Source organism: Sinocyclocheilus anshuiensis, unplaced genomic scaffold (assembly GCF_001515605.1).
Source record: "Sinocyclocheilus anshuiensis isolate Anshui unplaced genomic scaffold, SAMN03320099.WGS_v1.1 scaffold572, whole genome shotgun sequence".
In the NCBI taxonomy this organism is placed as follows: Eukaryota; Metazoa; Chordata; class Actinopteri; order Cypriniformes; family Cyprinidae; genus Sinocyclocheilus; species Sinocyclocheilus anshuiensis.
In genome coordinates this window covers 1,381,160-1,401,781 of record NW_015555778.1, presented here as the reverse complement: position 1 = coordinate 1,401,781, position 20,622 = coordinate 1,381,160, and the positions used below count along the sequence as shown (strand labels likewise).

Sequence of the window (20,622 nt, the reverse complement as noted above, 5' to 3'; positions counted from 1 at the left end):
TATATTTTTATACATATTTATTTAATGATTGATTGATCGATCGATTATTTACCTGATTATTAAGAGCATTTTTTTTACTGTCCCTTTCAAAGTAAATATAAAAATCTCTGACATAACATATGGAATTTCGTTTAACAGTTTAAAAAGCTTTCATTTTCACTTGTTTTAATTTCTCTTCAGATAACAGCTCGCTAATACCATGTTTCCTATGCATAAAACAGTACTGTAGTTACAATGGAATCTTGGCGGAGACGAGTGTTACCATATTTAATTTTTGTACGAAGTTGTACCTTTGAAATACTGACCGCCTGGCAAAAAATAAAATAAAATAAAATGTAATTTATTAACACTAAATACGCTTAAAATATGACCCTACATATTTTGTGCATCTACCCAATGCAAAGATAGATGCATTGTTTACGTGCGGTACCCACAGCAGGTACCCAGAGCCGTGGCCACGCCTATTTTACGCAAACCCTTGAACTCCTGTCCAATCACCTTCCAGTTCCCAGCACGGCTCATGAATAAACATGTCTTTTTAAAACTACATCGAGAGACTGGGAGATGGTGTGGAGGTTTAGTTGGGGGATATTGACAGAAAACCCGTGAACCCCAACAAATCTCCTAAAAAGGACTATTTTGCCTCCTTCGAGTCGTCAGAGTGACTATGGCGCACGCCGGGACCCTCCGCGCGTCCCTGCTGCTGATTTCACTGCAGTTAGTCCTGATCATCTCTGCGCAGGTAGGAAACAAGGGCTTTCTTTTGCAGTAGAGATGGACTGTGTAGGTGTTTTGGGTCACTGTATGCTTTTTAAAATATATAATTCTAAAATACAGAGACAGACACATTTAATAAACAGAAAAGGAATGTGTTTTGATCAGACATTATTAAAATATACACTGAAGCACCACAAATTTTTTTTTTCACATATGCACATTTCTGAACTGTATGTCGTATATTTCTCGTGTTAATTGATGCCAAGTTTCTTCATTAAATGTGTCTGGATTTGCAAGTATCAGAGCCAGAACATGGCTTGACATATGGAAGTTATTTCAGTAAACTGGTCCAGGTGTGCACAGCTGTTATCAGTTTCCCAGGATAAAAGAGAGCCAGATACCTCTGGCCACAGCATCAGTCGCACCTTCAATGACTCCATTGTTCTGAAGACTAAACTACTGGGATTTCAGGATACATTTTGAACAAGAGATGTTTTTATGCTTTTATTCATTATTATTATTATTGTATATATATATTTTTAGAGGGGGCCAGTTGGTCCAAGAGGGCCACCTGGACCTCCAGGGCCTGCTGGGTTTCATGGCGTTGACGGCATTGATGTGAGTCGCATATCGATCATTTGATCTACTTTTTGATTTCTCAGACACTCTGATTTCTCAGCTTACATTCTATACACAATTGGTATTTGTTTGTAGCTTCGAATAATGACTTTTATTTGAGTTATTCAGTTAGTTTTTTGTATGACTTCAGGGTGATAGGGGACCTGGCCCTGGCCCAGATGGCCCCCCAGTAAGTATTTATCTTTTTCTCGACAAAAGTGAGTTCAGCATAGCTGAAATTATGTGCTGCAATCCATTAATCTGATGAATTCGGCAGGGCCCTGATGGGGACAATGGCAAGGATGGATTAAATGGCCTTCCAGGAAAACCAGGAGCGGATGTGAGTCTTGTTCTTTATTTTTTTGTAAAGGTCTAGAAACCAGGATAAAATCAGCTTTTCTTTTCTAAGTAACACTTGCAGCATCAGAGCCTGTGAGTGTAGTTTGCATTGGAGGGGTCTGACTGAGTGAAAAAAAAAACTCCTGGATGGAAAAAAGAACCAGAGAGGAGAGGAAAGAGAAAGCAGGGAGAGCCCCATATTGGCTTCCTGATGGAGACAGAGGCCTTTTTGTATGAGTACTAAGCCACGGGAGCTGAACTGTGTGCTGGACTGAGCATTAAACCGAAGTACACCAACTCCTTTGTGGCTCCCCTGAGCTTTATAATTTAGCTAGCAATATAATTTATGTTAAAAGGCTTAACGCAAAACTGTTTTCAACATTGATAATAATAAGAAATGTTACTTGACCACCAAATCATCATATTAGAATGATTTCTGAAGGATCATGTGACACTGAAGACTGAAGTAATGGCTGCTGAAAAAACAGCTTTACCATCACAGGGAAAAAAATACATTTTAAAATATATTAAAATTGAAACAGTCATTTTGATTATAATTATATATCACAATATTACTGGTTATTGAATTTTATTTTTAAAAAATGATAAAATGCTGCCTAATGAAACCATTGAATGGTAGTGTATACTGTGCACATGCAACTTTCTGTGTACATTGAATGTCGTACAAAATTTGCTAGAATGTTCTGTAGATGACAGCATTGTGATGAGGTCTTGTAACAATAATGTAACATACTACTTTTGCATGATGCATGACTTTTGCATAATTTATGTAAAAGGCTTAACGCAGCAAAAATCATTTTCTTTATCAGTGTTTTTGTCTTGTGTTCATATATGTTTATGTGAGAACCAGAATCTAAGATATTAGGAGACTACTTGCAGAGACTATATCATGAATTAAGTTGATTTTTCTTACACCCCCGGCAAATATATTTTCTTTAAAGCAGGAATGAAAACAAGCTTTAATATCTTTTTACCTCAGTTTTGCTTCGTAAGTAAATGTATCTTGTTTATCTTCCTTATACGACATTTAAATATTTTTTTTTACTGGAAAACAAGAAAAAAATAACTGATTTTTACAAATATTTTTTATTTTCTAAAATAAAATAACTGATTTTTTTATTTGTATTTTTTATTTGTATTGATTGATTAATTTGCAGAGTAACCTATTATGTAAGCATTACTTTAAAAAGTCAACAATATATGAAGATGTTATATCTTTTGTTGCATTTCTTTGCATTACTTTGTACAAAAAACCCTTTTAATTATACCAAATCCACAATATATGAAGTAGATAACAATAATCTATATTGTAGGTTGCATATATTTGCTTTTTTTTTGCATAAATGGTTGTATTATTACTGATGCAAATAAGTTATGCTGGTGGCTATCATTTATAGATATAGATATGTTTCCTGTTTTCCTTAAAGTGTTGAATACAGGTACCTGCATCAGTCCACTGTACATATATTAGAGAAAATGTGGGCGGGGTTTGCTACTTGTCAAAGTCAGGGGATTGGTAAATGTCATTTCAGATTGGTTTAAAAAATGCTTTGTCGATGTCGATGTGTGTGTGTCTGAGGCAATTAATTAATTTCATGCAATTTGTTTCATACAATATTATCAAAATTAAATAATGATAAATAATGAGCTCTGAAATTCTGCAGCTATATCACATTACCATGAGTTCAGCGGTTGTCAGATCAAATAAACTAACAGACATTTGATCTGCAGTGAGTTAAAGTGAAGTGCATGCTCATAGATGGTTTTGTCTTTCTAAGGGTTTGACTGGGCCCCGTGGTGACCCTGGCCCTGTTGGCCCTCCTGGACAGAAAGTAATTTTAAACTTCCTCTTATTATTCCACTTTTCACTTAATAATAAGTGAAAGTGCACATTAACATTGTGTTTTTAAATTATTAGGTCTTTATTGTGAATGGTTGTAATTTATAATTACTGATGCTTCATTTGAATAAGTTAAAGAATTAACTCTAAATCAATAAAGTTCACTGTGGTTTGACGTTTATTCTTTATTAGGGTGAACCTGGTGAGCCGGGATCAAGGGGAGCCCTTGTAAGTAAACGATTCAAATTATTTTCACACTTATTGAAACAAATTTGTCTTTTGTAATTTTAGTGTGCTGCTAGAATAATCAGATCTCAATAGAGATGTTTTCTGTCCAGTTAGTTTGTTATTATACATAAATATATCTTTTTGAACAGTGACCATCTATTATAAGATGGCTATACCCACTTTGAGCTGTTGCAAGCATTAGGTCATTTGATAAAGTTCAGGCCAATGACCTTCTAGTCCATTCTGTGATGCAATGCTGCAATAAAGTCCTGATGCACACTTTGTTTGATTTTTTTCTTTGCTAATTTGCTAATTTTATATCATTGCACATCTGTTGCTTTGTTAACAGGGTGTTGGAGAGGATGGTGAAGCTGTAAGTGCATAATATTTAATTTGACTATTATTTAGTTTTTATTGGGGGAATTTGTTGATACATTGTTCTTTTGTTATTCAGTTAGGCTCTTTAATTGTTTTCCTTTTTTACTAAAGGGTGCTGATGGGGAAGATGGATTACCTGGAGAGCTGGGCAAAGTTGGACCTCCTGTATGTAATGTTATTCCATTATACACCTTAAACAATCCAAAAACACATTAAAATAAAATAGATGAATCATAAATTTGAGTATCTGTCTCTGGTTCTGCCGTAAAGGGAAGCCGTGGACCGAGAGGTCCTGTTGGTGCGCCAGGATTGGCAGGGCCCAGAGTAAGTATTAATGTTTAGAACTTTATGATCATTCACTGATATCCTGGATTCATAAATGGCTCCAAAACTATATTCCTTCTATCCACAGGGCCCTCCTGGAGTCTGGGATGGTAAGGAGCTGGTATGTATCCTCAAGTCTCAAACGTGGTTACCTTTGCATTAAACCTGGTGTTTGCTATTCAGATTTTTGATTGCAGTCTTCTGTAATCAACAACACATATATGTGTTGTGCTATATTTGTTTAGGTTGATTGTGTTTTGTATAAATTGGTTGATTCAGCTTCTTGGTTATTCCTCCAACAACATTGTCATCACATGTTAGGACTCTTATACTCTGCTGAGATTTAGCCTGGATTCGATTATTCAATTAGGATTTTTTTTTTGTTCGGGATGATAATTTTTTTAAAACTGAGCACCACTCCCCCAATAATTCCTAAATTATTGTAATAACTTAAAGGTTTTAAAGAATTTTAAATTATTTTTTGTAATAACTTTTTTTAACAGTTGTACTGTGTCTCCTAAATTAGATTTTCCTAATAGAGATTTTTAATTGTTAAATTTGTTGTTCCTTACATAGACTATCTCCAAGCATTATAGACAACAATTATTTTTTTCAAAAGCATTCCTATTATAGATGGTTATTAGGGAACTGGCAGTTCATATTGGAGATTTTCATACAGAAACAATGCGTTTCCTTTTATTTTTATAAATCCAATGCATTTGACTTTTAGCTAACCTGCTGTTAGAAAATACAAGACTTATGTTTTCTCAAAAGTAAAAGTGAAAAATGTCATTACCTTTGTTGGAAGAATGTTATTAGGTTCTTTTATCACACCAACACACACACACACACACGCACACACACACACAAAACACCCAGGGAAGGGTACTAGCTGCTGGAGATTATGTGGGGAAAAGGAATCTAACCATTATCATATTTTTTGGGGATGTCAGAAACTAACCCCGTATTGGCAAGAGATTAAAAGGAACTTGGAAGCTGTTTTTGAGGAAGAGATTGCTTTTACTTGTGAATCTCTATACTTAATATTGCCCTAGATGGGTGGAACAATAAGGATAAGAAACTGTTGTTAATCCTTCTGGCAGCTAGTAAAAAAGTAATTACTAAAAAATGGTTAAAACCAGAGTCACCCACAGTTGAAGAATGGATCGATATAATACACAATATCTTTCTCATGAAGAATTCAGATGGAAGATTTTTTTCTAAATTTGAATAAATAAATGGACTATATTAAACCAGTATGCCCAGAATTTTCTTGAATTGTAACAGTTTTTTAAGCCAATCTTTTGTATGAGTTGTAAGGAATAGCTCCCTATGTTCTATTATATATAGTTGCTGTTAAGAGGAGGAGAATATAATGCATATGTAACATTTGAGAAATTGGTTTTCAAGATTGAGGACATACATACTCTGTAATAACACTGTTTCAGAATTGTAACATTATTGTGTATGTATGTATTTTTATTTATTTATATATTTATCTTTCTGAGAAAGTATGTATGTCTGGGTCTCTGTATGTATTTTCCCTCTGGAAAGGAAAAAAAGAAAGAAAAAAAGAAAAATGTCATTACCATCACAAACAATATAAAAAAAACCCACATCACAGTTTATACAAAAATTTAATTGAAGTTTCAGGTTTATGACAGATTGACATGTACATGGTTTAAATGAGATGAAACATAGTATGAAATATTTTCAATAATTTAAGTGACATTTTTAACTGAAGAATCACCTTATGCATCAGTTTATGCTAATTGATCTGTCTTTGTTATGTTTCTCAGTGTGCAAATGCCTGTACTTCTGGCCTGAATGGCTACACAGGTCTTCCAGGCATGAAGGTAACTTTTAAATTAGATTTAATTCAATTAATTCACAGTTTTTGGATGCTCAAACAAGTATTGTTCATTCTGGTGTTTTGTTCATCTTCAGGGCCACAAAGGTGTCAAAGGTGAATCAGGTGAACCAGGAAGACAAGGACATAAGGTGACAGTTGCACAAGTCAAGTTTGGTGTGATTCTGGTTCTTCACTTTGACAAATAATTAGCACAATGTTTAATAATTGTTGTATGTTTAATAATTATTGCAACAATAATTGCTAAGGTACAAAGATCCCGTCTGGATGTGCAATTTTGTTTCCTTTCTCTTACATCTTACAGGGTGAAGAAGGAGACCAGGGAGCACCTGGAGAGCCAGGTGCACAAGGAACTCCTGTAAAAAAAAAAAAATTATTTCTTATCTATTGTTCTTTATGTCAGATATTAGTGTACTGTCACTCAACATCTCTTTGTTTGCTTGTTTTGTTTTTATAGGGTCCACAGGGTCTCAGAGGAATCACAGGGATGATGGGCCCTAAAGGGGACCGGGTGAGGGTCAAAAGGTCTTCATATGTAAAACAATAACAATGATATCTTTTGAAATGACCAAATGTAATTTCTTCTCCATTAGGGAGCTCGTGGGAATGTTGGCGACCTGGGCCCTCAGGGTATTCAGGGTGCTCCTGTAAGTGGCAAAATCAAAATGACTGAATTTTACCCTACAAGTCACTACAAAGTTTTCTTCTTTAACCTCATTTTGAAATATGCATCTGTACTTATATATATTCATTTATATTCATGTTAATATTAACTTTACAGGTCCTTGTTTATATTTTACAAGCTGTTGGTTGATTTGTTTTTGTTAATGAACACATGAAATAAAAACTGTAGATTTATATTGTATTTCATTTTTAAAGGGTGATCGGGGTCAGAGAGGAACAGTAGGCGAGACTGGACCAAAAGGAGCTCAGGTGAGTTGTCATAAAAACAACAAAACTACACATGCATTGTATTTATCATGACATATCAACAGTTCAAGAAGACTCAGCAAGCTTGCTCATTTTTATTTCTAATTTGGCTTCTTCTTTCTAGGGACCTCGGGGGTTGCAGGGACTTATGGGTTTATCTGGACCAAAAGGAGAGACTGTAAGTTAACTGTGCTGCAGTGTTATTGATGCTATTCCATATTGTGTTATCCTAAAGTGACTTATTATACCATAAAATTGTATATTTTTGAAATGGAACATTCTTGTGGTGTAGGGGTTGCCTGGGGTGGATGCTCGTGACGGTATTCCAGGACTGCCTGGAGTGAAGGTAATAACTTTAATTTGTGTATGCAGAGAAAAATTATTTACATCACTGTTTGTCTCTTGCTGTAGTGAAGTTTATCTGCGTATTGTTTTAGGGTCTTCCTGGGAAAGTTGGCTCTCCTGGTGAGGCTGGACTTCAGGGATTTCCAGTGCGTTTGACCTTTGACCCCTGTTCGATATGCAATTAGTATGCATTGATATCTACTTGTGAGATGACTGGGAATGGCTTGTATTTTTGATCATTTCTTCTCCTTCAGGGTTTGCCAGGCATTCCAGGAGCTAAAGGCCACATGGGTGCAAAAGTAGGTAATTCAAGTGTGAATTGTTACAGTGCATCTTATATAATCAATAATAATAAGAACCATGAAATCAGCATATTAGAATGAATCTGATACCGATCATTTGCTCTATTATCATTTGAAATTAGAGGTGCATTGTAATCACGATCCAAAGATGCTACATACATATAGCACAAGCAGTTATTTTTTATTTCAATTGGATTGTATCATTTCAAGATTTAAAGCAAAACACATATACTTTAATAGGCATTATATGGAGGTAAGATGAAAAGAAAATGCCATTGAAACTTTTGTGAACCCCCACCCCCAATTCAATATTTATATTTTTCTTCCAATATTTTGAGCATCACAGTGAGCTTGATCTGCCTGCTACAGTATTTTCTCCTTTCTCCTCTTTGCGTCCATCTTCAGCATGTCCTGTTTCTGGTCTCTGTTAACATCCCTTTTACAGACTTGTTATATTTCCACACTTTGCGAAATTATTGAAATGCATTTTGTGTACAAGACTGGAATATAGAAAGGATGAAAAAAAAAACTGGTTGCTAATCGCATGTTTGGAGCAAAAACCGACTGCTCGGTGCATCTCTAGTGTCCATTAGCAGGATGGATAACCTTTATTTTTGTCTTTGCTCCAGGGAAATACTGGTGATCCAGGTGTGGCAGGTCTGATTGGAAATAATGGAAAAACAGTTAGTCACATTTATCCATTTGTTCACCACAGCTTACAGGCCCATGGATGGATGAACATCTTCTGATGTTTTGATTTCAGGGTGAACGTGGCGAGCAGGGAGAGGTGGGCACAGTCGGACCAAGAGGTGGGCCAGTGAGTATATTTCCTCTTACATCATATAGTGCCATATAAAGAAATGTGTCACTTCTATAATGTTCTCTCTTTTTCTCAAGGGTGAGAGAGGAGTGAGAGGTCCTTATGGGTCTGCAGGCTTGCCAGGTGCAAGGGTGAGTTATCAGAAACCACAACTCAGTTAAACCCTCCATTATATTACCATAAAAGATGCTATAGGACACATTTAGACAATAATAACACTCCTGGGTAAAGCTTCGTAGGCATTGGAGCTACAAAGGACAGACAAAAATGCCGAAAGAGATGAAGGACAGTTGAAAGACGAAGAGAAATCCTTGGAAGATGAGAACAGAAATTCCAAGGGTAACATCCCTTAAACTCTCCATGGTCCCATGTGGCACACTTGATGTGGAAGTCTTGTTGCATTCGCACACACACTTCTCTGAAGGGTGTCCACTAGATTTTGTTTTAGGTTTTTAGGCTCAGTATGGACTTCACAGCATACTACCCAACAACCCATGGGGCAAAGTGTAGAAGCAGGGCAGTGTGGGCTGAGGTTACCATTTGGGACAGGCCAAAATATTATTTCCTGTCTATGAAACACACAATTTGAAATCACTTCATCTTGAATTTTTAATCTTATTTTAAGCAGAATATTACAGAAAGAAAACTATGCTACATGGTAAATATTTTAGTTTGTACTTGAACATAAGCTCTATATCTATATACGTTTAAACATTTAAGACTAGAATAAATATATATATATATATATATATATATATATGGTGATTGATTACATTAAGAATTGCAAACATTTTTGTATTTAAAAACATTTTATATAAAAAAATAGCCTGAAAACTGCAGTTTGGTATATGTTAGTGTTACTGAAGTTCAGATTTGAAATAAGAAATCAAAACATAATTTGAGATAATGGCTTTTGAAGATATGTATTATAATTGAAATCTGCAGATGCAAATTGATAAAGTGCAGCAAAATAAAGACTTAAAATCGTATTTTGGATGTCTTCTTTCAACTAGTCTTGAACCACACGGTATGAAAAGCAGCCCAGAATTTCTAAATTGACCAGTACATGAAAAAAAGAATGGTTTTGCTTGTAGTGTCTTGCTTTAAAAAATACCAAAAAGGGAACAATATTGGGACCCAGTGACTCACTTGTACCTCTAAACTTGCATTGTTGTACTACAACTCTGTCTAGATGTTCCACAACAAATTGAACACAATCAGAAACATGTTTCACTTGGTCTTAGTTCTCGGATTCCTGTCCTATGTTCTTACTCCTATGCTGAGGAGCTTAATAGTGCTCCAAACTGTAACGCAATCTCCTTAGAAAGCTGTGCTGAGCTTTAGTACAGTAATCGGCTGGTAGGGGCATGACTAGCCTGTTGTTATTGAGGCCTAGTAGCTGGGGGTATTTTCTTTGGTAAGGGGATATTCAGAGCAGGACGGGGGGCTGAATGAGACCTCTGTCTTGCAGGAATTCCTTCAAGCAGCCAGCAAAGGGCATCAGGCTTAATCATAGTCCACATCCATCCACACACGTGATGTGCCCCGCTAGAACCCTGCTCACTGAGCTGCCGACTGTGTTTTTTTTAGGGCAGATGTGGTTTGGGAAGCAGCTACGGGCACAGGCCAGTGTTCATGAATTTGTGTTTATTTATGTGCGTCTGTGTGTTTATGTATTTTACAGGGAGCTAAAGGAGATCCGGGCCTTCCTGGTCTTCCAGGGCCTGCTGGCTTCATTGGGCAAAAAGGCGACAGGGTAGGATTGGAAAAGCAGAAACTGCCTATCAATTCAAAATGCAGAAGAACCTATTAAATAATTTAGTAAAAGTTGTCTATGATCAGAAAAACTTACTACCATTAACACTCTGTTTACATACCATTTTACTATACTGTGCAGAGTATGAAAATGTATGCATGCATAGAAATACATTTAAATGACCTCCCAAAATGACCAGAATGTGCAGTATGCAGTAAATATACTTAGTATTACATACTATAATGAAATTTGGCCTTCAATTCCATGTGATATAAATGATTGTAAAAAAGGCATTTTTACACAAAATTAAATTAAAAATGCTAATTTCCTGTATTTTTTGATGAGACTGAATTAATTTTAATGTGGGTTAAATATGTTTAATTCACCCACTGAATGAAAAACGTAAAGTGGTGAGATCATGTGAATTTCAGAATTTGAGAAATAAGCTCTGTTACAAACATTATTCTCTTTACTGTGGATCTTTAAAACTAGATTTTCTGTGTACTGATATTTTCAGAAACAAGCTGCCAAAATTAAAAATGACTTTTTTTAAAAACTAAAATCATATTTTACATAGCCATGTTTAAGATTGAAGATTAAAAGCACCTTAAAAGCATCTTATTTTTTATCATTCTTCAGGGCGCTGTTGGTCTCACTGGTCCAAAAGGAGAGCAAGTAAGCCAACAATTTTTTAATATGTAGAATTTTAGTTTTATAATATTTAACATACATAATTAGATCTATATTCTAATGCATGTAATGCATGTTTGTTTAGGGACCACCTGGAGAAGAGGGAACACCTGGAGATAAAGGAGATGTTGTAAGTAAAAACAGCAGAGATATTTTAATGTCTTTGAATGTATTGGTTTTAAAGTATTCAGGAACGGGTCTTGACCCCCTTGCTGATCCTAAACTCCATGTCTATTTCATTTTGCCAGGGTGATGAGGGAGAGCCAGGCGAGAAAGGATCGGTGAGTTTGCTTTGAGAAGTGATGCTGTTGTGGTGATCTCTAGAACTATCCTATGAAAGTTAACTTAAAACGTTAACTGAAATAAAATAAAATATAAAAAAAACGTACATTTGTTTTATTTCAGCTAGTTGCCAAAGGAACATTTCTCATTTTCATTTAGTTTAATTTGATGTACTTGAAATGAAAAAAAAAAAATATATATATATATATTTATATATATATATATATATTATGCATTCTAAATATTAATAAAAGCTAGAATAGTATCTCGGAGATATTAAAATAACAGATTCAACTGTTCTCGTATAAATCATATATTTCCAAAGTTTTTAATCCATAAGATGTGAAAAAGTACAGAAAATGCAATGCTGGCCTCCGTAGAAATTAATCAGTGTTTATGGTTTGTTGTGTTCAGACAGGAAAACCAGGAGAGCCAGGAAATAAAGGGCCAGAGGGTGGGCGTGGCCAACATGGACCAGAGGGCCCAGCAGGGGGGCCTGGCCCAAGAGGCATGCAAGGAGACAGGGGGGTACCTGGACTGCCTGGGGCACAGGGACGGACAGTACGCCGGTTTAATCATCTTATCACTGAGGCCTTATTTATGTGACACTTTTATCATAGAGTTTAATTTCTGTCATTCCAACTGGATTTCTCTGTACTAAACTTGTTAAATGGTTGGCAGACCGTCAGGAATTTTACATCAATGCGATCTAAAGTGATTTTCTAGTCTTTTCTACATGCATTTAATAAGGAAATCTTAATAGTGTCCACATGATTTCCCTCCAGGGCCGAACACCAACAGATGAACACATCAAGCAGGTCTGCATGAGGGTTTTGCATGGTCAGTATTTTGATATTCAAACAGATATCTACAAATGGAAGCTCGACTCGTTGTTAAATTCAAATTATTTTTGTTTTTCGAATGGTTTTTCCATTTTCCTCACAGGACAGCTTGCCCAGTTGGCAGCCAGTCTGACAAGGCCAGAGTCGGGCATCACTGGGTTGCCAGGCCCTCCTGGTCCCCCTGGCCTTCCAGGGCCCGCTGGAGACAATGGCTTCACTGGGCATCCTGGAAGCAGAGGACTACCAGGTCTCAAAGGCCCCCCAGGGCTCATGGGGAGGAAAGGGCACAAAGGTACAAAAAGACAATGTTCGACTCATTGCGTTGCATTGTGAGGGTGAAAGATTTCCCCACACAGATTTTGCAAAGGTTTTCAGTTAGTCAAACAGATTTGCCACGTTTACCAACAGAAAAGTGATTGGTTTGAAAGCGACTTCAGTGTGAGCTGTGCCTTATTTGACACGACACTTGACAATGGAAAGTGGACCAAAATTTCAATTTGTTTTATGTGATCCCACCGTAAGCTTACTAATGATTTCATAAATACCATGCTTTTAGTGTAGATATATTTTGACATTGATGTAAGGCAATCTGTGGCTACTTAAGACTACAAAAATATTTGTTTTTGGTTTTAGCTCTCATATATACTGCTCCCACAGCAGAACAGCCTACCTAAAAAAGTTATAAAACACGTAATTTAAATTCATAACAATGCTCTGAATACCTTTCACCCATATGTTAACCGATTCCAGAGGTGTCCATTCCAAATCCATTCCAAGTTTTGTTTCAGGAACCATATTTTACATAATTTGGTACAAAACAGTACCAAAATTATCTCAGAAAAGTAACAAAAATATCCTTAGAGTCACAATGAAACGGAAGTACCAACAAATTATTTCTCCTGTATTGTGACGCACATCCATGTGAAACGGATTATCATGAAAAAATATAGTATGGGGACTTCTGTCCACCGGTTGTTGATTGGATGGTGGTAGATGAATGTGAGCTTGCGGTCAACTGTAATTATTATATAATTCACCAATGTGCCACAATACTGTGGAACATGCATTGGCCATATGTCGTTTGATGTCAACAACATATGTGTCAACTCTGTGTCATGTCCATTTACTCCTACACTGCAAAAAATGACCTACTATTTACTATATTTGTCTTTTCCAGTAAAAATATATATGCATACATTAAAGGCAATCAAGACATGTTATCTTGTCATTCTGCTTTTCAAGTAAATCTTGATTTAAGAATGTTTAGATATGTGTACTCGTAACGAAAATCTTTTTTTTTTTGCAGTGCATCATAACTAATTATATGGTTACCTGCATTTTATTATTGCCATTTAGCTTTGTTTTATTCCCTATTCCCAGAACAAATCTGGGATTCTTTTTAGGGATATGAAGCACTAGCTGAGAGCCCTAAATGCTATATTACACTGTAAAACCTTTGCATTCTCCTTAATGTAGGTGATGAAGGGGACAGGGGAGATAGAGGGCCCACAGTGGTGGGGTCTAAAGGTATACCTGGACCACCAGGGCTCCCAGGTAAGAGCAAGGCCTACGGCTAATCTAATATCCATGACTGCATTCATCACTATATGTTAAATGATCTTTAAATCTCTAAATATCATGCCTCTAACTGCTGGCCTGTTCATCCAACTGCACTCAGGTGAGCCTGGGAAACCAGCATATGGCAGTAACGGGCGTGACGGTCTGAGAGGACCACCAGGTGTTCCTGGAATGCCAGGTGTGCCCGGGCCACCTGGTCCCTCTGGGCCAAACGGATACTGCGAGTCATCTCAGTGCATACTTCAAGCAGTTGCAGGTCCGATGTCCGTCAAAGAGTCTAACATGAAGGGACCAGATGGTCTATGAGCTGACAACCATCAGTGAGCCACACATCAGAGCCCAGTGTCTCTGGACAGGGAAACTTAAGAGACTAATGGAGTGACTCCCTCTACGAGGAGATTTCTGTGTTGATGGTATATTCAGGTGCGATTGTACTTGTCAAACAGCAGTGTGAAGTTGGATCAATTCATGTTAGGATTCCCAGTTTCATTCAGTCCCCTTTAACAAAGATTATATTTTTTTTAGGACCTACTTTTGTATAGTTCTAATATTTATTTTAAGAATCAAAATAAACCTAAATTGCCTCATAAATAATTCAATTATAGCTTGCAAATAATGCATGCTCTAATTCAATTTTATTTGAATATACTTTGTATTCTTTAGGTCCTGGATGCATACAGTATGGAAAATCATGCCGTCATGACCTGGTCACTTTACACATTAAAGGCTGTTAACAGGACTTTAAATCAGAAGGGGTTCTAAACTTTGTAAATTTGTCAATATTGCATTGTTAAAAAATAATTTGCAAGCATTTTATTAAATCGTTTTCGGGTTGTTTTAACCTTAGAGACATTCTGAGATTTTGTGAAAATGTATGTGGTTCTTTGCAGTGTGGGAGAGGTCTTGATGTTTAAAACTACTTAGGAATTTTCTATATTCTTTATTTATTGTAGAAAGGATTGATGTGACACCAACAGTTGTGAAAAGGGAGGAAAATAAAAGAATTTTGATAAAGTGCTGCATGTTTTTCATTTAAAAGTTAAAATCAAGCTTGGAAGAGGTAATATGTTCCTTCAGTGTATCTTTATTGTATTCTCAAATTGGCAAACTTGTAGCAACTTGTCTCTTGCTATACTAAAACACATATCCAATTATATAAATAGGTGCTTTAACAGTACACATAATCAAATACCGCACAGAAATCAAGTATCGAAATATTAAGTTACGCACATCAAATAAAAAGGCATAAAAATACTGCAAACATTGAGGTCCAGTTTTAAGCCAAAACACAAACATCACACTATTGACATGGCAGTAATAGGTAAACAAAGTTTGGATAAACAACAAAAACTAGAACCCCACCCTTCAATATATTTATGTAAAGAGATTTTATTTTCCTCTATTTTTTTTTCTCTCTTCCTGATTTTTTTCCGCAAAAGGCATCACTGAGAAACCTCCAAATGCCACTGAGAAGTCCTCCACCAGACGGTATCTTTCTGCTGTAATAAGGCAGTTATTTTAGATCTTTTTGGAGGCAGGCATTTATTAGATAGACCGAACCATTTAGGCTATAAAGCATACTACGTGTTTGGCAGAGGTGGGATTTGACCATGTTTCACCAACCAACATAAACTTCATTGCAAGACACTAAGCTAATGTTCAAACAAGCACTTTACCTTGCTGACAGAGGTTCTCCACAGGAAATACATAAAACAAAGAGAAGGGAGAGGGACACTTGCAACGAAATAAGCTTAAAGGGATAGTTCACCCAAAAATGAAAATTCTGTTATTTTTTCACCCTCAGGTTATTCCAAACCTGTACGAGTTTCTTTTTTCTGTAACACAAAAGATGATATTTTGAAGAATATAGCCAACAGTTAATGGTCCCCACTGACTTCCATAGTATGGAAAAAAAATACTGTGGAAGTCAATGGGGACCATCAAATTTTTTTTTTTCAAAATATCTTCTTTTGTGTTCAACAGAAGAAATAAACATACAGGAATGAAACAACATGAAGGTGAGTAAATGATGACAGGATTTTCATTTTTGGGTGAACTATCCCTTTAATTTTTGTAACGGTATTTTCACAGTTACCAACTAAGAGAACAAACTACTTATGCTAGATATAAACTCCCATTACACATTTGAGAAAGGCTGATATGCAAGCTTTTACTGAATGCAGCAGTTGTTGCGGTGGCCGTTGGAATCCTTGAATCGAAGACGCATTTTGGGACGATATTTTTCCAGATAGAAGAGCTGCTTGCTGTTAAATGCTCCTCGGCGCTTTCTGGAAAAAAAGTGAAATTAACATTTCCCTTTAAGAATGGAGATCACATGCTGACTATTATTATTATTATTATATTATTTAAAAAAAATATAAAGTTATCTCACTGTCGGATGAACTGAACAGCATCCTCGTATTTCATCCCACACTCAATCAGGGCCAGAGCAACCAGTACTGGGGCTCTGTGGGAAAGAAAACAACTAAGATTTACATGCAAAGTTCAGAACATATTTTTTTATGTATATTTTATTATAGTTTATTTATTAATGATCTTGAATCCTGTAAAATTACCTTCCAAGGCCTGCAACACAATGCACTGCAATACAGCAGCCTGGCTCCTCCCTAAACTTAATCCGAAGAAGATTTAGCCAATCATCAACGATCTGGTTAGGAGGGGGAGCTCCGTCGTCAAAGGGCCAATCCTGCACAACGGCAAAAAAATTAGCATTAAAACATCACCCGAGATAAGAACGGACATTTCTATTAATTTTCATGAAGGTGAAGAGGTTCATGTGGACTTACCAGAACCTGAATACCCTCTTTAACAACCAGGTTTGCATCATACGTGGCCTCACACACGCGAACGACCGTTGTCACCCCATATTTCTTCAGTTCCTAATGGATGGGAGGGAATGTCATGTAAGTGATGTTTTGCAGTTACTGTAATTATGAACAGTTGTAATTATGAGGTTTTTATAATCGTCTTTCCAAAACAACACTTTTAGTGTGTTCAGACCATTTAAACCAACACTCACCTCAATGAATTTGTGAAGCGTGGCATTAGTGGGGTTGTGGGTAATGAGGAATCTCATGTTTTTGTAAGTGATCTCCACTGGGGCAGGTCTATTCATACGAGCCATTTTTGACTTTTCAAAATAGCTTAAAAATCTTAAAGAAAAATGGGAGAAACTCTGACAAAAGAAAATCTGTCGGATACAATTAGGAGAAAAAAGGTATGACCCAGAGGTGGGCAGGATTAATAGCAAAAATAAAAACCTTAGAAAACAAGGCTGGTCCTCTGGTGAGAGTGAAGACGTAGGGCCAACGAGGGCAGTGAACTTCAAGAGATTTTTTTACCCCATCCAGAACCGCCGACTGCTGTGGACGCCTGCTCTCCAAGCCCGATCCCGCCAACGTTAAAACTGTGACACAAGTCTCTCTTCTAATGAGGTAGCAAGGCTAGCCGTTCACTTCTCTGCATAAAAGCCGTGCTGAGCCTGGCAGTAGTCGCCACTGCCCTTCAGAAACTCCATAAATGTGTGACCCAAAACACCACAGAACTGCTGCAAGGACACAAGAACAGAAGCACAAGAGGTCAGGATCCATGACTTCATTGATCTTTTTCACCCTGATTTAAAGCAGGCATTTTTCTTCTTGTCCAGTTGGGCCAGTAGCTCATTTCTATTTGCCCCAGCCTATATTAATATATTACAAAAAGTGTTTTTTGTGTGAGTGTGTGATTTTATATGTACATTCAGAATTTTACATTTTTATTATTAATTTTATTATATTATTTTTCTATTATATTCATTTTAAAATTATTATATTAGTAGTCTACATTCACACACATTAATTTTTACTTATAAAAAAGTAATTTAAGTGATTTTCTAATTTTGTGTTTCTAATTTTATATGTATCAATGTTTTTTTTTTGGTAAATCTACCATAATTGCTGAACATTATACAGTAAAGAAAACAAACATTCATGGCAATTAATCCCTGTCTAAACATAATAACTGATTAGTTTTTCATTTTTAATCCATCGTTATTGATTATTCTTATAGTAGTCTACAAATATGATTATTTTTTTAGCTTCTAAAAATGTCTTTTCGAATATATATGTATACATAATTTTATTACTCATAAGGCATAAACTTTATTACTCACACACTCATAAACACATACATCTAGGGATGGGCGATACCTCTTTATTTTCTGATACCGATATTTTCAAGCCCAGTATCGTCGATATCGATACCTCTAAACTAAACTGATCTTTTAAATTATTAAAAGAATAAAATCAGTTATTATACACACTCAACATTATATTTGAAAGCCATGTTTTTTTTAAACATTTCATAGGCCTTTTTTGTTTACACTGTCAGAAATTAAATGTACTAAAATTGTATTTTAGCTCTTTACTGGGGTAGTAACCTCAAAGGTGCACCTACTCTACCCCTAAAAGGGAGCATATTAGTACCATACAAGTATGCATGCTTTAAGGTTAGATAAGGTACAAAGGTGTACCCTTGAGGGTACCTCATGAAAAATAACCATGGTGTTACATAAGTACTAAAATGTATTATTATTAGAGGTTGACCGATTAATCGGCCGATTTTTGGCATTTTTAATTAATCGGCATCGGCCGATTGTGCTGCAAATTAGGCCGATTTACAGGCAGGCGCATCTGCGGGCAGCTAAGCGTAGTTGCGGAACTCCCTCTGAGGCTGAGTGAGATGGAGCTCGGAGCAGCACACACTCTGCTGCCGCAGCTTGTTCACACACAGCTTCAGCTAATGGCAGGGCAAAACAGACCGTTTCAAAAGCGGAATTACGTTTTACCCTACTAGAATTGATGCCGGAAAGTTATCATATTCATAAGTGCAACAAGTCATTTGCATGTGAAAGTAGAAACACGTTCAATTCAGACGAAACTTCTGGGCTGATTATGGGCTCGTCACAATATCAAAACTGACCGCCACAAACAGATTTTCCAAAAGGCTTATACTTCGTTGAATAAAATGTGCGCTTCACGTTTCAAAATTAAAATACAGCGCGGGTGTTTTTATATGAATGTATCTTTGAAAAGAACCGACTGTCTTCAGAAAAGCTTCGATGTCATTTTCATTTCATCTTTCCTGTAATGCTTGATAAAGTAGCGTTTGTGAGCGCAGCACTGATTTGATTACAGCCGTTACCGGGGAAACCGCTATATCTCCTGCTCCAGCAGCGCCTCCTGCTGGCAGAGAATTAATTTGCAGTCTGTGGGAAACACTGGTGTCTGTCAGCAAACATAAACAAAAAGCATGCTTCAGAACTGTTTTGAGAAGGTGCTACCCATGCGCTGAATGCGCGCGCGCGTGCAGTAATATACTACAGCACGCAGTGAATTCGTGATCACTTAATGCAGCGTTTTGATTGGCTTCTGAAAATGAGTGAAATACTCTATTTTGATTTTGCATATCGTTAAACCAGCAATTATGATATTATCGCACACGACATATATCGCACACCCCTAACCCTGCAATAATCATGTGCTCAAACACACTTTTATGAGATGAATGGGGAAAAAAAAGAAAATCGGCCAAACATATCAGCCAAAAAAAAATAAAAAATGGCATCATATATCGGCTGCCCTGATTTCTAAATATCAGCATCGGCCAGTGAAAAACCCATATTGGTCGACCTCTAATTATTATTATTATTATTATTATTACCATGGTTTTTGCTACAAATATTATGGTTAAAATAATGTTCCTGTACCATGGTAAATTTGAGGTTAATGCAGTTTTACTACAAATATTGTGGTAAACTGTGGTTACTGTAGTAAAACCATGGTTAATTTTTGTAAAAGGCTGCCAGACTGTTGTACCCCTAAAGGTGAAACTTTAGAAGTTTTTTTCTGACAGATTTTCTGAACTTTAAACGACTAGTTTAAATAAATTTACCTGCACAAACTAGCCTAATGAAAATAAATATTACATGTACACTATAGTGTTCAAAAGTTTGGGGTCAGTAAGATTTTGTAATGCATTTGAAAGAAGTCTAACAATGCTAACCAAGGCTGCACTTATTTGAACAAAAATACAGTAAAACTGCAATATTGTGAAATATAACAATTCAAAATAACTTTTATATTTTAATATATTTTAAAATGCATCTGTGATCAAAGCTGAATTTTCAGCATCATTACTCCAGTCTTCAGTGTCACATGGTACTTCAGAAATCATTCTAATATAATTTGCTGCTCAAAAAAAATTTCTGAGTATTATCAATGTTGAAAACAGTTGTGCTGCTTCATATTTGTGTGGAAACCGTGATACATTTTTCATAATTTGATGAACAAAGTTCAAAATAACTGCATTTTTGATCAATTTAATTCATCCTTGCTGAATAAAAGTATTAATTTCCTTTTTTTTTTAATCTTACTGACGTCAACATTTTGAGTAGTTGTGAAATTTGTTTATTGTGAAATAATTGTTTCTCTGTCATCTGATAAGCACTGATCTGGACTTTGTTTCCCAAATGCATCGTGAGCCTAAGCTGATCACAGAGACCAATGGTGGCAATGGTTTCTTAAAGGAGACATATTATGCCCCTTTTTACAATATGTAATATAAGTCTCTGGTGTCCCCAGAATGTGTCTGTGAAGTTTCAGCTCAAAATACTCCACAGATCATTTATTATATCATTTTGAAAATGCCTATTTTGAGTGGAAGCAGAAACATGCTGTTTTTC

At 36.1% G+C, this 20,622-nt stretch overlaps 2 protein-coding genes and 1 long non-coding RNA gene across 5 annotated transcripts in view; 1 reads left to right on the top strand and 2 right to left on the bottom strand.

Annotated features, from left to right (window-relative positions):
- The first annotated feature begins 523 nt into the window (after window positions 1-523).
- On the top strand, window positions 524-14,459 carry LOC107674561 (collagen alpha-1(IX) chain-like). The gene is made up of 32 exons (XM_016468570.1): window positions 524-742; window positions 1,261-1,335; window positions 1,487-1,525; window positions 1,613-1,675; window positions 3,474-3,527; window positions 3,728-3,763; window positions 4,113-4,136; window positions 4,253-4,306; window positions 4,412-4,465; window positions 4,554-4,586; window positions 6,265-6,321; window positions 6,413-6,466; window positions 6,640-6,693; window positions 6,793-6,846; window positions 6,929-6,982; window positions 7,215-7,268; window positions 7,390-7,443; window positions 7,558-7,611; window positions 7,703-7,756; window positions 7,865-7,909; window positions 8,542-8,595; window positions 8,676-8,729; window positions 8,810-8,863; window positions 10,417-10,488; window positions 11,128-11,163; window positions 11,264-11,308; window positions 11,427-11,459; window positions 11,875-12,021; window positions 12,246-12,300; window positions 12,406-12,594; window positions 13,779-13,856; window positions 13,981-14,459. The coding sequence occupies exons 1-32, from the start codon at window positions 668-670 to the stop codon at window positions 14,184-14,186; spliced, it is 2,064 nt and encodes a 687-aa protein (XP_016324056.1). The 5' UTR covers window positions 524-667; the 3' UTR covers window positions 14,187-14,459.
- Window positions 14,460-14,948: 489 nt separating this feature from the next.
- On the bottom strand, window positions 14,949-15,693 carry LOC107674562 (uncharacterized). Its single transcript, XR_001632513.1, has 2 exons — window positions 15,557-15,693; window positions 14,949-15,379 (listed from the first exon to the last, which is right to left on the bottom strand). It is a non-coding gene; the product is annotated as an uncharacterized LOC107674562 (long non-coding RNA).
- A 198-nt stretch (window positions 15,694-15,891) lies between these two features.
- The window catches only part of ptp4a1 (protein tyrosine phosphatase 4A1), a 12,283-nt gene continuing 7,552 nt past the window's right edge, over window positions 15,892-20,622 (bottom strand). For 2 of the 3 annotated variants that reach the window (XM_016468540.1, XM_016468541.1), the window contains exons 2-7: window positions 17,162-17,448; window positions 16,921-17,053; window positions 16,688-16,780; window positions 16,457-16,587; window positions 16,273-16,347; window positions 15,892-16,168 (exon numbers count right to left, since the gene is read on the bottom strand). In XM_016468540.1, coding sequence (XP_016324026.1) covers window positions 16,051-16,168; window positions 16,273-16,347; window positions 16,457-16,587; window positions 16,688-16,780; window positions 16,921-17,025 — 522 coding nt within the window. In that variant the 5' untranslated portion in view covers window positions 17,026-17,053; window positions 17,162-17,448 and the 3' untranslated portion in view covers window positions 15,892-16,050. Of the gene's footprint in view, window positions 16,169-16,272; window positions 16,348-16,456; window positions 16,588-16,687; window positions 16,781-16,920; window positions 17,449-20,622 lie in introns of those variants that run through there. The other variant, XM_016468542.1, reaches the window with a different exon arrangement.

Bases quoted from the DNA above. Each gene is read 5' to 3' on its own strand.
- LOC107674561 (XM_016468570.1), top strand. From the start codon at position 668: ATGGCGCACGCCGGGACCCTCCGCGCGTCCCTGCTGCTGATTTCACTG. The intron at 12,301-12,405 runs GTCAGTATTTTG...TTTTCCTCACAG, and splicing joins CTGCATGAGGGTTTTGCATG to GACAGCTTGCCCAGTTGGCA. The intron at 13,857-13,980 runs GTAAGAGCAAGG...AACTGCACTCAG, and splicing joins TGGACCACCAGGGCTCCCAG to GTGAGCCTGGGAAACCAGCA.